The sequence below is a fragment of the Anguilla anguilla genome, chromosome 10, assembly GCF_013347855.1.
Source record: "Anguilla anguilla isolate fAngAng1 chromosome 10, fAngAng1.pri, whole genome shotgun sequence".
Classification (NCBI taxonomy): domain Eukaryota; kingdom Metazoa; phylum Chordata; class Actinopteri; order Anguilliformes; family Anguillidae; genus Anguilla; species Anguilla anguilla.
The window spans coordinates 20,387,887-20,402,328 of record NC_049210.1 but is presented as its reverse complement, the minus strand read 5'-3'; the positions used below and the strand labels follow the sequence as shown (position 1 = coordinate 20,402,328).

At 47.9% G+C, this 14,442-nt stretch overlaps 1 protein-coding gene across 2 annotated transcripts in view; it reads left to right on the top strand.

The window, feature by feature from the left end:
- cntrl (centriolin) overlaps positions 1–10,843 on the top strand; it is a 49,372-nt gene extending 38,529 nt beyond the window's left edge. For both annotated transcript variants that reach the window (XM_035378770.1, XM_035378769.1), the window contains exons 32-44: positions 1,013–1,128; positions 2,166–2,383; positions 2,783–2,940; positions 4,104–4,177; positions 4,276–4,443; positions 5,095–5,266; positions 6,254–6,429; positions 7,310–7,438; positions 7,864–8,055; positions 9,092–9,154; positions 9,437–9,613; positions 9,733–9,826; positions 10,090–10,843. In XM_035378770.1, coding sequence (XP_035234661.1) covers positions 1,013–1,128; positions 2,166–2,383; positions 2,783–2,940; positions 4,104–4,177; positions 4,276–4,443; positions 5,095–5,266; positions 6,254–6,429; positions 7,310–7,438; positions 7,864–8,055; positions 9,092–9,154; positions 9,437–9,613; positions 9,733–9,826; positions 10,090–10,103 — 1,751 coding nt within the window. In that variant the 3' untranslated portion in view covers positions 10,104–10,843. The remainder of the gene's footprint in view (positions 1–1,012; positions 1,129–2,165; positions 2,384–2,782; positions 2,941–4,103; positions 4,178–4,275; positions 4,444–5,094; positions 5,267–6,253; positions 6,430–7,309; positions 7,439–7,863; positions 8,056–9,091; positions 9,155–9,436; positions 9,614–9,732; positions 9,827–10,089) is intronic.
- Positions 10,844–14,442: the final 3,599 nt, after the last annotated feature.

Sequence of the window (14,442 nt, the reverse complement as noted above, 5' to 3'; positions counted from 1 at the left end):
GCTAGTTTTCCAGTCATGGAAAACACCTGGAAAATGAGCAAATGTACAAAATGTCCTGGAAATATTTGTGAGGTCCTGGAAAAGTGTAGGCTAGGCTATAAAGCAAGCTATTAAACAGTATATTTCGAGCTGAGATTGCATATTTTTCTGTATTTTTTCTGTATTTTTCTCCGCTTTTTAAAATTTTTATTAGCTGCTGAGATTACACGGCAGCACAAAGTTTGGAATGGTTATGGTACTTCCTTACCTCATTATATTACTCTAAAACTACCACTACCCCTACTCAGCTCAGACTGAAACAGCTCTTACCTCATTACTGTAAAACTACCACTGCCCTAACTCAGCTCAGACTGAGACAGCTCTTACCTCATTACTCTAAAACTACCAATGCCCTAACTCAGCTCAGTCTGTGACAGCTCTTATCTCATTACTGTAAAACTACCACTGCCCTAACTCAGCTCAGACTGAGACAGCTCTTACCTCATTATATTACTCTAAAACTACCACTGCCCTAACTCACCTCAGAGTGAGACAGCTCTTACCTCATTATATTACTCTAAAACTACCACTGCCTTAACTCAGCTCAGACTGAGACAGCTCTTACCTCATTATATTACTCTAAAACTACCACTGCCCTAACTCAGCTCAGACTGAGACAGCTCTTACCTCATTATATTACTCTAAAACTACCACTGCCCTAACTCACCTCAGAGTGAGACAGCTCTTACCTCATTATATTACTCTAAAACTACCACTGCCTTAACTCAGCTCAGACTGAGACAGCTCTTACCTCATTATATTACTCTAAAACTACCACTGCCCTAACTCAGCTCAGACTGAGACAGCTCTTACCTCATTACTGTAAAACTACCACTGCCCTAACTCAGCTCAGACTGAGACAGCTCTTACCTCATTGCTGTAAAACTACCAATGCCCTAACTCAGCTCAGACTGAGACAGCTCTTACCTCATTATATTACTCTAAAACTACGCTGTGTTTTTACCCCTCCCAGAGCTGAAGTACGTGCTGGAGATGATGGAGCTTGAGACCATCGAGCTGGAGGGGGTGAAACTGCAGCACGAGCAGCGCCTGGACCAGCTGGAACAGAGCCAGGAGTCCCTGCTGCAGGTACACATCTGGGGGGGTGGGGCCAGGAGTCCCTGCTGCAGGTACACATCTGGGGGGGCGGGGCCAGGAGTCCCTGCTGCAGGTACACATCTGGGGGGGCGGGGCCAGGAGTCCCTGCTGCAGGTACACACCGGGGGGGCGGGGCCAGGAGTCCCTGCTGCAGGTACACATCTGGGGGGGTGGGGCCAGGAGTCCCTGCTGCAGGTACACATCTGGGGGGGCAGGGCCAGGAGTCCCTGCTGCAGGTACACATCTGGGGGGGCGGGGCCAGGAGTCCCTGCTGCAGGTACACATCTGAGGGGGCAGGGCCAGGAGTCCCTGCTGCAGGTACACATCTGGGGGGGCGGGGCCAGGAGTCCCTGCTGCAGGTACACATCTGGGGGGGTGGGGCCAGGGGTCCCTGCTGCAGGTACACATCTGGGGGGGGGGCAGGGCCAGGAGTCCCTGCTGCAGGTACACATCTGGGGGGGGGCAGGGCCAGGAGTCCCTGCTGCAGGTACATATCTGGGGGGGCGGGGCAAGGAGTCCCTGCTGCAGGTACACATCTGGGGGGGCAGGAGTCTTTTGGTTTTGAATAACTCAACTAAGGCTTTTGTCCAATCAGATTTCATCCAATTGAAAATTGGTGGTGACTTCTTAATTCATGAAATACCCCCTTAGTTGAAGCACAACACCTTGTGCTCCTACTACAAGCTCATTAGTCTGTCTCAATCGCTAAAACTTAACTGACCCTTTGTCAACCCCCACCCAAGTTTCCATAGAAAATACATTGAGAGGACACGTCTTTTACATTTACTTGTATTTGTACATACTTCATCAAATTGAAGGGTCAATTTCAACTATTCATATTGTATTATATGTGTTAGGTATGTACGTGCGTGATATATTTAATCCAGTGTGCGACTGAAGTATTTAATCCTGAGTGTGAAGTTGATGTTTTTTTTTTTTTGTCCATCTTGTGTAGTTGAATTGTTTAATCCAATGTGTGCGGCCATTTTAGGCATCTGACTCAGGGTGTCCTGCCCCTCTCTACCCAGGTGCGGGTGGAGCTGGAGAAGCTGGCCCAGGTGGCGCAGCAGCAGCGGGCGGAGGGCGAGCGGCAGAGGCGGCAGCTGGAGCAGGAGCGGGCGGAGCTGGAGGCCCTGCAGCTGGAGGCGGGCGGGGCCCGGGAGAGTGTGGAGGCGCAGCGGCGGGACAGGGCCGCGCTGGAGGAGCAGTGCAGGAACCTGGAGGCCAGGCGGGGCCACGCAGAGAGGTGGGGGTGGGGCAAGGTCAAAAAGAGAGCTGGGGATTGGGCGAGGTGACAAGGGGGGGGAGGTGTTAAGGGAACACATTTACAAGGTATTCATCAGACAGCAGAGTGGAGTTTTCTCTCATATTGGTGGAGATCCATTTACATGAATGTAGACATGATACTTACCTGACCTGAAAGACAGCAGGCTTTGCTCTGATTGGGGGGATACTCGTTAAAAAATTTAATTAGACTCCACATTCAGTCGGACACTCGGGTTGGAATCAGCGAACGGTTATTATTTGTGCGTCTGTAGACCAGACGTTTACTTTCGTTGATAACAAAATAAAAAGGACATTCCGACACTCCCATCAAGTCCTGACCGTAGGTGCGATTACCCCCCCGGCCCCCTCTGCGTTTCAGGTGCCTGGCGACGGCCGAGGAGGGGGCGAGGGCCGCGGAGGCGGAGCTGACCCGGCTGGAGGCGGAGCTGGATCGGATGAAGCGGGAGCACAGGCGCGCTCGCGGCGCGCGGCAGGAGACCAGCCGAGACGCCGCCTCAGCCCAGCGGCAGTTGGAAGGTTCCGGCGTGCGCCGCTCCCTCACGCGCCTCTCCACGCAGCACGGGCTTGAACAGACAGGATATCATTACATTACATTACATTACAGGCGTTTAGCAGACGCTCTTATCCAGAGCGACTTACACAACTTTTACATAGCATTTTACATGCAGGTTAAGTACCTTGCTCAAGGGTACAACGGCAGTGTCCTTACCCGGGAATCGAACCTGCGACCTTTCGGTTACAAGCGCAGTTCCTTACCCACCCACTCAGACACAGATACACAGATTTACACAGTTATCAGTGTGTAGAACTGCTAGCCTGACTGGCAGTAGAGCCGCAGACCCTTGGTTTGTTTAAATCTAGGGTTTCCATTGTTGATGTAGTTCTCGATACTCTCCAGAGTCTACAGAACATAAGCTAAGATTGGGCTAAATGGCTTGTGCTCCTCTTCAAAGTCCTCTTGTGTTCTTAATTCTGTATATGACTTTTATGCATCAAGAGGACCAGAAAAACCTGGGAGTTGTAACCTGATTAAGCTATCTGAACATTTGTGCTATTTTAAAATTAAGAGCCACTAGATCCACAAATAAAGGACTAAACTGGGGTTCTGATCACTCTGCTGAGACGGAAAATGAATAATTTACAGCATTTAACGAAACAGCAGATTTGTTAATGAGTGACTGCGCCTCCATAGATGAGCTGTAGGCATGATTATCTGTCAGACCCCCAGACACCCAAATCCATGCTTTTCTCCCAAAAACCAGTCAAGTATACTTATTCATTCCACTGTATGAAGTGGCTTCATTGAATTTGTACATGGGCAGAGCCCAGCCCCATGAAATGAAGTGTGTATTTGATACAATCTGATCTGATTATCTTCTTTGAGTGAATATTCAAATTAGCAAACCCAATTTTCCCCATACGCTCACAGTGTTGCGTGAAACTTCAGTGCTGTCTTTATAAATAATGATCTGGACTCTCATTGTCATGAGGGAACAGTTTATGATATCAGTGCATTTCCTCATGCAAGGCAGGGGTGCTGGGCTGTGCTTCATGAACTTTCGACAAGAAAAAATAAAACTGGCTTTGTCTTTGCATTTTACCAATTGAAAAGCATTTGAGTTCCACTCCAAGTAATTGATTGGTGATCTTATGGTAGGATGTATGTGTGTCTGTTTCAGAAAAGAGGGAGGAGCTGAAGAGACTGCAGGAGACTCTGAGTGACGCCCGTCAGCAACTGCAGCAGGTGGAAGAGGTGGGTGATGGGTGCGGTCAGGGTGGAGCTGCAAGAGAGACAAGGCGGAGTAGAGCAGGGTCTGTGCCACTGACTTACACATGCTCTCTCGTGTGCAGGAGGTAAGAGCAGCTACAAGGAGGCGTGAGGAGCTCCTGGAGGAGCAGCAGAGGCAGGAGGAGGAGCTGGAGAAAGGGGCGGAGAGGACCCGTGAGGTCATGCACAGGGGGGAGGAGCTGGAGGCGGAGCTAGACAAGAAGCACGCCCGGCTACAGCAGCAGGAGAAGGTGAGAACGCTGCAGTGTGTTGACAGGCTAACAGCCAATCAAAACCTGCAGACAAACCGTTTAATGCCCAGCACTGCAAATTTACACACAGGCATCACAGACCACTGACCAATCAAAAACCTGAAGACTGAAGACGTTCTGTGGCAGATCTAAACCAGCCACAGGCCAATAAAAACTGCCAATGACATCACTTCTATGACATCACCCATTCTCTGCCCTTGGTCGAATTAGACATTACATGGGGTCACCTGTGGCCATGACAACTGCCTAAAGAACATTTTCAGAGCTAATAGTCTACAACAACCTCCATTAATGTCCAGCAAGGCCACATGCAATTGTATTTAGGCAGCCAGTTCACTCCTCTTACAGGGGAGAATTCCTCTCTGATGGGGAGAATCTCGATAAGTCTGGATACAGGATAAGTCTATTTATAACAGAATTAATGGTGCTCACTTTCTGCAAAGCTCCAACGTGAAATAATCCAAACCAGCTGGACGAGTAAGGGCTTGATCACAGATTTTTCTAGCGATTATATCAATCAAAGTTTTGCCAAAGTTGGCATAAGTCTCATAGAAAGAAACAGAGGTGGAGGAAGAGAGCACGTAGACGTCGCATTGATTGTTCAGTGCTGTAACATGCACTGTATTCCAGTCCCTGCAGGTGCTGCAGCAGGACGCTCTGGACACAGAGGAGCTGCAGGCGCAGAGGCTGCAGAAGCTGCAGTCCCAGCTGCAGGCGGTAGAGGGCGCCCTGGCGGAGCGCGGGGAGCAGCTGCAGCGGGCGGCGGCCGGTGCGTCGGGGGCCGAGGAGCGGAAGCGGCTGGGTGAGTTCCCCCCCCCCCCCTTCACCGCGTCCGTTTGCCGCTGGGGGAGAGCCCTTAGGCTGAAAGTCCGGCACCTTCCGTTTGCAGTTTTCCCCTCTCAGCCTTTTTATCGCTGCGACCTTTGCCACCGATACGGAAAAGATCGCGGAACATCTGCTCTCCTCCAAAGCACATGCCAATTCTCAGACTCAGGGGTAGTGCAGGAATCTCAAACTCAAATCCTGGAGGAGCTCAGTGTCTGCTGCTTTTTGATGTGTTCTGGAACTTAAGTGTGTAATTTAAGTCCCTGATTGGCTGAAGAGTCTGCACACCTTGTTTCCAAGGTCTAAATTGGCTGACGACTGAAAGGAAATCACAAAAACCAGCGGAGACTACGGCCTGCCGGGACTGGAGTTTGAGACCTCTGGGCTAGTGGATGTAAAATGAATGTTTCATTAGTTTATCATGCAAAGATTGTCTGCAATTCCTATCATTCCACACACAGACACACAAGAATCAAGGCCACAATGCAAATCTGTTCAAACAACAGTGAAGTGGACAGAAAGCCCTGTGAGAAAGCCCACCTACAGTCAGCTACTGTAATTAACCATTATGCACTCAGTGATGATTAATATCAGGCAGAACATGTTAAAAGCTCTAAATCCCATGAATGTATTTTTAGAGGTGGCAGCTTCTGTGGGTGTCAAAACATACTTACTGTATTGTTTGTTTGTGTGTGTGTGTGTGTGCGTGCATGCATGCATGTGCACATGCATATATGCGGGTGTGTGTGTTTGTGCGTGCGTGCGTGTGTGCGTGCGTACGGGTGTGTGTGCGTACGTGCGTATGGGTGTGTTGTATGTGTGTGTGTGTGCGTGCGTACGGGTGTGTGTGTGTGTGCGTATGTGCGTATGGGTGTGTTGTATGCGTGTGTGTGCGTGCATACGGGTGTGTGTGTGTGTGTGTGTGTTCGTGTGCGCACGCACACACACCTCTGTGTGAGTGCAGGCCGGGAGCTCTCTGCTCGGGAGGAGGAATTGGAGACTTTGCGGGGGGAGCTGGCAGACTGTCAGGAGGAGGTGCAGCATCTGCAGGAGGCGCTCCTCACGGAGAGGAGGGACGCGGAGAGGAGGCTCTCTGCGCTGAGGGTTCGAGGGCAAGCGGAGCGGGACGAGATGGAACAGGTGAGGGTTGTACACTGGGACTCAGAATGGGCAGAGGATTTAGTCAGATTTAGGGGGTGGCGTGTGAATCCATCTAAGGTCTAGTATTTATATTCGTTTAGAGTAGGGAACAGCGAAAAGAGTGTGTGTTCAAACACTACACAACTTTCGATTATTAAATATCATAATCTCCCAATTCAAAGAGCAAACTGGTGGAATCAGCCTATTGTCAAAACTAACAAAAAGACTGTAGGCTGTTACCAGGGTGTCACTCAAGATTTGAGATTTGTAGTCATACCACCATTAATTGCATTACATTACATTCATTTAGAGGTTCATTTCGATGTTTTGTCCAGGGTGACATACAATGTAGGGAAGAAAAGACAAATGACATCAGAACTTACCTTTTCCACTGAACTCCTAAATTACATAGTTTACAGAGGTTTATATTCACTGGGATATTTCACCCTGGGAATACCAAGAGGCATTTCTGCCACAGAACATGGTGTGTGTGTGTTTGTGCTTGCGTTGTTGTGGTGTGTGATTGTAGTGTGTGTGTGTGTGCTTGCGTTGTTGTTGTGTGTGCTTGTAGCGTGTGTGTGTGTCCGCGTGCTGTTGTATGTGATTGTAGTGTGCATGTGTGATCGTAGTGTGTGTGTGTGTGTCCGCGTACTGTTGTGTGTGATTGTAGCGTGTGTGTGTCCGCGTGCTGTTGTGTGTGATTGTAGTGTGTGTGCGTGCTGTTGTGTGTGATTGTAGCGTGTGTGTGTCCGCGTGCTGTTGTGTGTGATTGTAGTGTGTGTGTGTGTGTGTGTGTGTGCGCATGCTGTTGTGTGTGTTGTAGCGTGCGTGTTTGAGTGAGCGAAGGTATCGCTTCTCAGTCAGACTGTCTCTGTATCAGGAGCGGGTTCGGCTGCAGAGGGAGCTGGTTGCTGTGGATCAGGCCGCCAGAGAGAATCACCAGCGAGCCAAAGACCTGGAGGAGGAGCTCAACTGTGTGTCCCAGGAGCTCTTGGGATTCAGGGACAAGGTGCAGCACCGTCCCCCGCACATCCAGACCCGTCCTCCTCTACAAACCTGCACCCCCAGACCTGTCCTCCCTCTACAAACCCGCACACCCAGACCTGTCCTCCCTCTACAAACCTGCACCCCCAAACCTGTCCTCCCTCTACAGACCTGCACACCCAGACCTGTCCTCCCTCTACAAACCTGCACACCCAGACCTGTCCTCCTTCTACAAACCTGCACCCCCAAACCTGTCCTCCCTCTACAAACCTGCACCCCCAGACCTGTCCTCCCTCTACAAACCTGCACCCCCAGACCTGTCCTCCCCTGACAAACCCGCACCCCCGAATCCACTAATGGAACCCCCGCCAGAGCCGCTGGTCTGGCCGCGATGCGCAGTGAGATTTCCGCAGGCGCCGCAACTCGTGCTTTTTGATTGGCCTCCCGCAGCTGCGCAGTCAGGAGGAAGGGGAGACTCGGCGGCGGGGGATCAGAGAGGCCATGCGCTCCCTGAGGTCAGAGGTCAGGGCCGAGATCAGAGAGCTGGAGACGCCGCCCAGCGACGCCTCGGACACGGAGAGCCTCAAGGAGAACCATCCCCTCTTCACCCCCTCCCTGGGCAGGGTGGTCTTCAGCACCAAGGCAAGCAGCGTCCGCTTCTTACCAGATTCTCATTCTTTCTGGCTTTAAAATTAATGGAAACCACAAGGCGTTTACTAAAGCAGTGATCTCTTGTCTTTTAAATTTGAGACTTGCATCTTGGGGAATATTTTCTTGAAAGAGCAGTTCAGGTGTAATTGAAAGCAGTGGCTCTCACTGGACATGAGCTCCCATTGCTGCTCAACAGTTACCCAAAAAGGAGGTCCTTTGAAAGTGTAATTTGGAAACTCAAGGTTGTGAAAGCAAAGACAGATTTAACAAGACTAAGTTTATTGGAGGTGTAATTTAGTTTTAACCATCACTTACACAAATATGCCATATCAGGTCATCAAAAATAAGGATCCCAACAAAAGGTATCTTCCAACAAAAGGAAAACTAAAAGGTAATCCAGACTCTGCCCTTAGCAAAAAGTTAAAACACACACAAGCGCACCACTTCTTCTTTCCCATTGGGTCTTGTGTGACTTCCACTACAGAGTCCAAATCAGGTGTGGGTTATTTTAGAACTAGGTGAAAAACTGTAAGAAAGATTGCCACTTCCATGTCTTTTTAGCAGCTACCAACAGCTGTCACTGATATTCTTGAAGGCACTTCCTCTTCTGTTGACTTATGCATTTTATGAAAGTGCGTTTTATGAAAGTCCTTTTTCCACAGCCTAACTTGTGTGAACTCACCTCCCCTGGCGTTGTTTTCCAGAACGCACTATTTCCTTGACAAACGGGTTACAGTGCAAATTAATTTCTGTTACATAAATTCTTGCTGATGGTTTCGTGAAGTCGTTTACAAGATCACTAAATGTAAGAGTATTTATGAATATAGTATGAATTTGCAAGAAATACTGTGGAAGAAAGTGCGAAGTTCCATCACAGCCATTTCCTGGGGAATTTAGCGTGCAAGTGCACTTTTATTAAGAAACTGTCCCGGAACAACCGATTTGACTTGAAAGTACACCAAAAACATCTACAACAAAGTCCTATCTGTGTGTGTGTGTGTGTGTGTGTGCGTGTGCGTGCGTTTAGGATGAACAGTGGCGTGGAGAGGCGCTGAGAGAGAAGCTCCAGCAGCAAGAGGATCATCTGAAGGTACAGTAGGGCACAGACGGCCTTCGTCACAACATTAGGCATCAACAAGCCCGAGAAGTTCATTTATCAATGTCATAAGGGAGAGCTGAACCGCATACAAGCACACCCACATTTTGTTCTCGGTTTGCACATAGCTATTATGTCATTTGCTTACTACACTTCTGTAATGTTTTACATGTATGTATGGCGCCTATGTCATGTCCATGTTCTCACCAGTAAAAAAAAAAACAAGCTTGAGAGGTCTGGCTCTTCAGCATCGGCCTCCACGCCCTCTCTCCCCAGGCCCAGCTGCGCAGACGCATGTGGTCGCAGGAGGAGGCCCTGAGCCAGCGCAGGCAGCAGACGGAGGGCAGCCTGCAGGGCCTGCGCAGACGGGTGGACAAGCTGGACGAGCTTGTGAACGGTTCGGCAGACTTTCCGACCGCGGGCCACAGCGAGCCGCCGCTGAAACACGGCCGGGTACGAGCCCCACCCCTCCAGGGCAGCCACGTTCAAAAACAGAACTAGGACCGAGTCTGCTGTTCGTCACGAATTACACAGGACTGCGTGCGCAATAAACGCGTCTCCTCTGTCCGCAGCCGGACGTCCCGGAGGCGGGGAGGTCGCTCGGAAGCTCCGCTCGCTCCTGCAGCCCTGTGCGTCTGGACCCGGCCCTCCCGGAAAAGGACCAAGGTAAGCCGTGAGCTCTGAGCGGAGATCTGAACCCCAGGCCCGCATCACCTTACAGCACAGCAGCCACTACCCCTAAACCTTCTCAAACTGCTGCAGCAAAGCAGGTTTTGGCTTGGTTAGTACTTGGATGGGAGACCTCTTGGGAAAACTCATTTGCTTCTGAAAGCGGTGTTGGGATGTCGGAGTATTGGCAGTTGCTGTGGATGAGCGTAGGCCTTTTTGACTGGGAGTCCAATTCACAAGCGTTTGTTTGGGTCATGCAGGAAGCAGCTGGTGACACAAGCCTGCTGTGTACCATCCACATCAGAACCGAAGCATTCCCAGACCCGAGACATACCGTGCTAACGTGCTACCGCGGACCTGCTGCCAGTCCAAATGGAGCGAAGGCTAGGACCAAAGATGGGGCGGTCTGGTTTTGACCAGGCTTGAAACGCCCCCCAGAAGCTGTGCGATGAAGTCGACGATCGGTCTACCTCCGAACGTGAAGGCCACGGCAAAGCTTCTGAAAGGGCCTGCGTCAACCTGCTTTTAATGCACCTCCCACTTCTCCACTGCAGGGTGCATGACTGCTAGCCTGCTACACCGCTTTGTTTCCCTACTGTAATTATACAAGGGAAAATCTGTTTTCAAGGATAAATTACTTATACTATATATTACATAATGGGTAAAGCTCAATGCCCTAAAGTGCCTTTTTGAGACCTGTACCAGAATGTCATGAGACCGTGTCCAGTCAGAAATGTATATGATTCTTGGAAAAAGGCATCTAGCCTCAAGGAATTGTATAATATTTCAAATGGAAAACTTGGTAGGCCTCCAACAGCTGCTTACACTTGCAGACGGCTCACCTCGCTTCACTTCATCCGCCAAGGCCTGCGGCACAGTAGTTTGAATATCTCCAACACTATGCATTTGAAGCACTTGAAGTAGATTTATAAGCTGTACACCGGCTTTGTGATTGTAATCAACTAAATATGAAATTTTGTGTACAAAGAAATAAATATTTATTTTTCCAAACTATATTGTTCCTATTGTTACTGTTTTCAGTTACAGCCAAATGAGGCATCACTTGTAAGAGCCTGGAGACTACCTGCAGGTTTAACTCAAAAAAGCATGCCTGGTCTCTCAAGGGCTCCTTCAGAAATCCAGAAAGACCCACAGAATTTTCTAGATATAGATACTTTATTTACAAATATTCAGATCAATAGCATTGTGTTCCATAAAATCAAAAGTACAGCAAACAAAGAGTTGTCACATATATAAATAACAAGACCCAATTTTACGCAGTTTAGTTCTCACACAAAAAAGAAAACTAAGAATGAAGCTGGAAAAATATTAACGATTAAACCAAGCAAATAAGCCAGCTTCACTGCAGTTCCACATGGCTAAAGTTGAGTAATTTATATAAATATTATACAAGTGTTAGCTGAGAATGGTCCCATAATGCAAGTCTGTTCATAATCCAGGTGATGTATACAAAATTAAAAATGCTTCCAGGGCAAAGACGGCAACCGTTTTCAGTTTGATACCAAAATGACAAAATCAACTCTGCTAAAAGAACAACTTGCAGACTAGTTAAAACGGACAACCTACTGACCACTCAATGCCACATTGCCTTGATGCAACTGAACTGTAACAGGAGTTACAGCTCCGATCAACCTGTACCCCAAAGGAAGCAAACCCCAGTCATTTCACAGAGCACTCCTGAAGAATCCATTCAGACGGAGTATTAATGAGGCACATGACAAAGGAGAACGTCTGTCACATAAATCAAGCGCCGTTCAACAACACAGGTCAATACCCCAATGGACTGAGAAATCAACCACAGGTTTGCTGCATTTGGGGAATTTGGGCAGTTTACCCTGGTCCTGTAGGGTCAGATTTTTTTGGAGTGTTGCTCCATCTAAGCCGCTAACTACATAACTGGATTAACAGACTCAACGCAGGTGGTCAGGTGCTGGAGGTTCTGAGTGTTTCACCATTCAGGCTGGGACTTCTAATGAATCCAGTGCTGTGATCAGGCTCAGATGGAACAGAATATCCGCCATTCCAGGGCCAAGGTTGCCTACCGCGCATCTGCCCTACCTCCATTTAGTCATCTGGGGGGGGGGGGGGGCCTCCTGAACCAAAACTGAATAAACCAAGCAAAGATCTCCACCACTGGTGATACGACCTCTGAATTTTCTTACTGAACTAGAAAGGGTCACGTTTAGATTTATTTTATGCATCCTTTGACCCCTTCTCCATTCACTGAACCCTAAAATGCAACACCTTCATGTGCAAAATAATTGACTATTAAGAACTCACCAGAGCCACCACCATGACATTTTCCACACTTGATCTTTCAACTAGCTGGACAGACTTGGGTGAGGTCCCAGACCTTTTGTCCTTTACAAGCAACATTACTGCACAGAAAAAGCAAACCCCTGAAGGAATCTAGCAGCAAGTACCACTGAGCACAAAACATAAATGCAGCCCTGCCTCCCCCCCCATCACACCACAAAATCCGTCCCCATCCTCCTGCAACTGATGTGTTGGGTTCCTTTTGCTGGCTGGCATAAAAGCGTGTGCAGCGTGAAGACGGTTGGCATGAAAAATAAAATACTTGCACAACTATGCCCAGAGCGCCACAACAAACTCATGCCAATTCATACAACACAAAGGAAAAAAGAGAACAAATTAGTGTTCGATTTGAATCCCAACCAGCTTTCAGTTCAAATTATTGAGTGTGTACAAAATATTTGTCTATTAGTAGAAGTCCTTTGTTTAAACCGGGCAAAATGACACCAGAAACAGCCTGCTCTGTACAAGATGGTAAATATCACTGAGGTTTTTGTTTTATTGTAAGCATTCTGTTCATATTAAAACCAAATGGGATCTTAAAATCATACACACATAATGCATCTCAATGTTAGCACGATTCCTTAAAAATGTATACATATTTACGATTTTTATACATTTTTCTCATGTGAACACAGAGCAAGAAGTGGTCACCCAACCACAGGAACTTTATCCAGACCCTACCCTCTCAAAATAGACAGAAACCCATATGCTCACCCCCCCCCATCCCAAAAAAAAAGCTGGACCATTGAAACGGATCATTTAATCTTACAAGAAAAACGACGCGTTCCCCCTCATACTCCGTAATACAGGCATGATTAAGAATAGGTCAGTTTTTTACTCTGTAGTTTATTACATTTTTTGGAGAGGGACTCTTTCCAGCTTCATTTTGTTTTATTAAAAATGTATTTTACCCTGGGTCGCCTCTAAGATTCAAAATACATTTGGAATGAAATGCATAAATGCAACCACTTCATCACAGGAACTTCAAAGTTCCTTTCCCCCTAAAATGACTGACAGGTGTCCTGGGGGCGGGGCAGAGGGCATTTCGCCTGTGCGGGTTGGAGGGACCTTTCATTTTTTTTTTCTTGGGTTGTCATAAATACTACCACTAAGATCTTTAGCAAACAAATGTACAGCGGCCAAATTTCTTTTAAATATCTTTTTCAAACTACTTACATGATTTTTCTTGAAGCCTAACAAACATGTTTCAGTCAGTGGTGACTCGTGGGATATATGCAAAATGAAAGCAGGGTAATATACAAGAGTAGAAAACATCAGCCTCCGGATTTACAGCACACACAGGTGACCCCGCCCCCTGCCCCCCACCCTTCACAAACAGGGTTCCCGTTTTCACTGAAGCCAGATTCTCAGTAAAAAATAATCATCGCCATTATTCATTTATTTAACAGAAAAGCGTCCAACATCAGTTATGTAGAACAAGCAGCAGAAAAGGATAAAATGGTAACAATAATAATTATATAATAAGGCAACAAACAACAAAAGTACGCTTAGGAAAGGATTTAAAAAAAAAAAAAAAAAGGAAAACAAACGAAACACTTGATATGATCGGGGTTGTGAGGGATTTGATGTATGACGTGGGGGGACTGGTGGCTGAGGGTCAGGTGGAATCCTAGAGAAGAGGTCGGAGAAAAGCGCGACTTCTCCTTCAAGTGTCTCCTCAAAACTGATTCGCTGTTCCTCCCCTCCACAAACACGCACGCACTCACTTACACACTGCTCGCATACGCAGGCATGTTTTTTTAATCACACCCTTTTTATTAAAGAAACTACGACGGGACTACAGTGGAATGCGGTGTAATCATAGTTCTCTCTGGGAAATGCGGAGTTTTCAAATATCGTAGGCACGCTCCGAAACCCTTTCTTTTAAGCAACACTTTTAAGCGACGCTTCAAAGACCTTTTCAGAGTCAAGGCCTGCCTGTTAATGGCTTCTGCAGAATCTGTTTTTTTAGTCCTTATGGTCCCTGGTCACAGGCTCGACAGCACGCGACTAACAGCATCACGGGCACGCGTGGACAGACCCCAGGTCCTGCTACAGACACCGCTACCTGACCTCGGACAGGTCGTATCCAGCCTGGCCTCGTCAGTACTGCCCATTTCTACACAGCCATTTCCCGCTATAAGGGCAAACTCACACACAACAGCGGGATTAAATATTTTACACATTCAGTTTAAAATAGGCCTAGATTTCGACCATAATGGACTCCGTGGAGAGACGGGGCGAGTTGGTCCTTTAAAGATCTATGTGTGACTGGA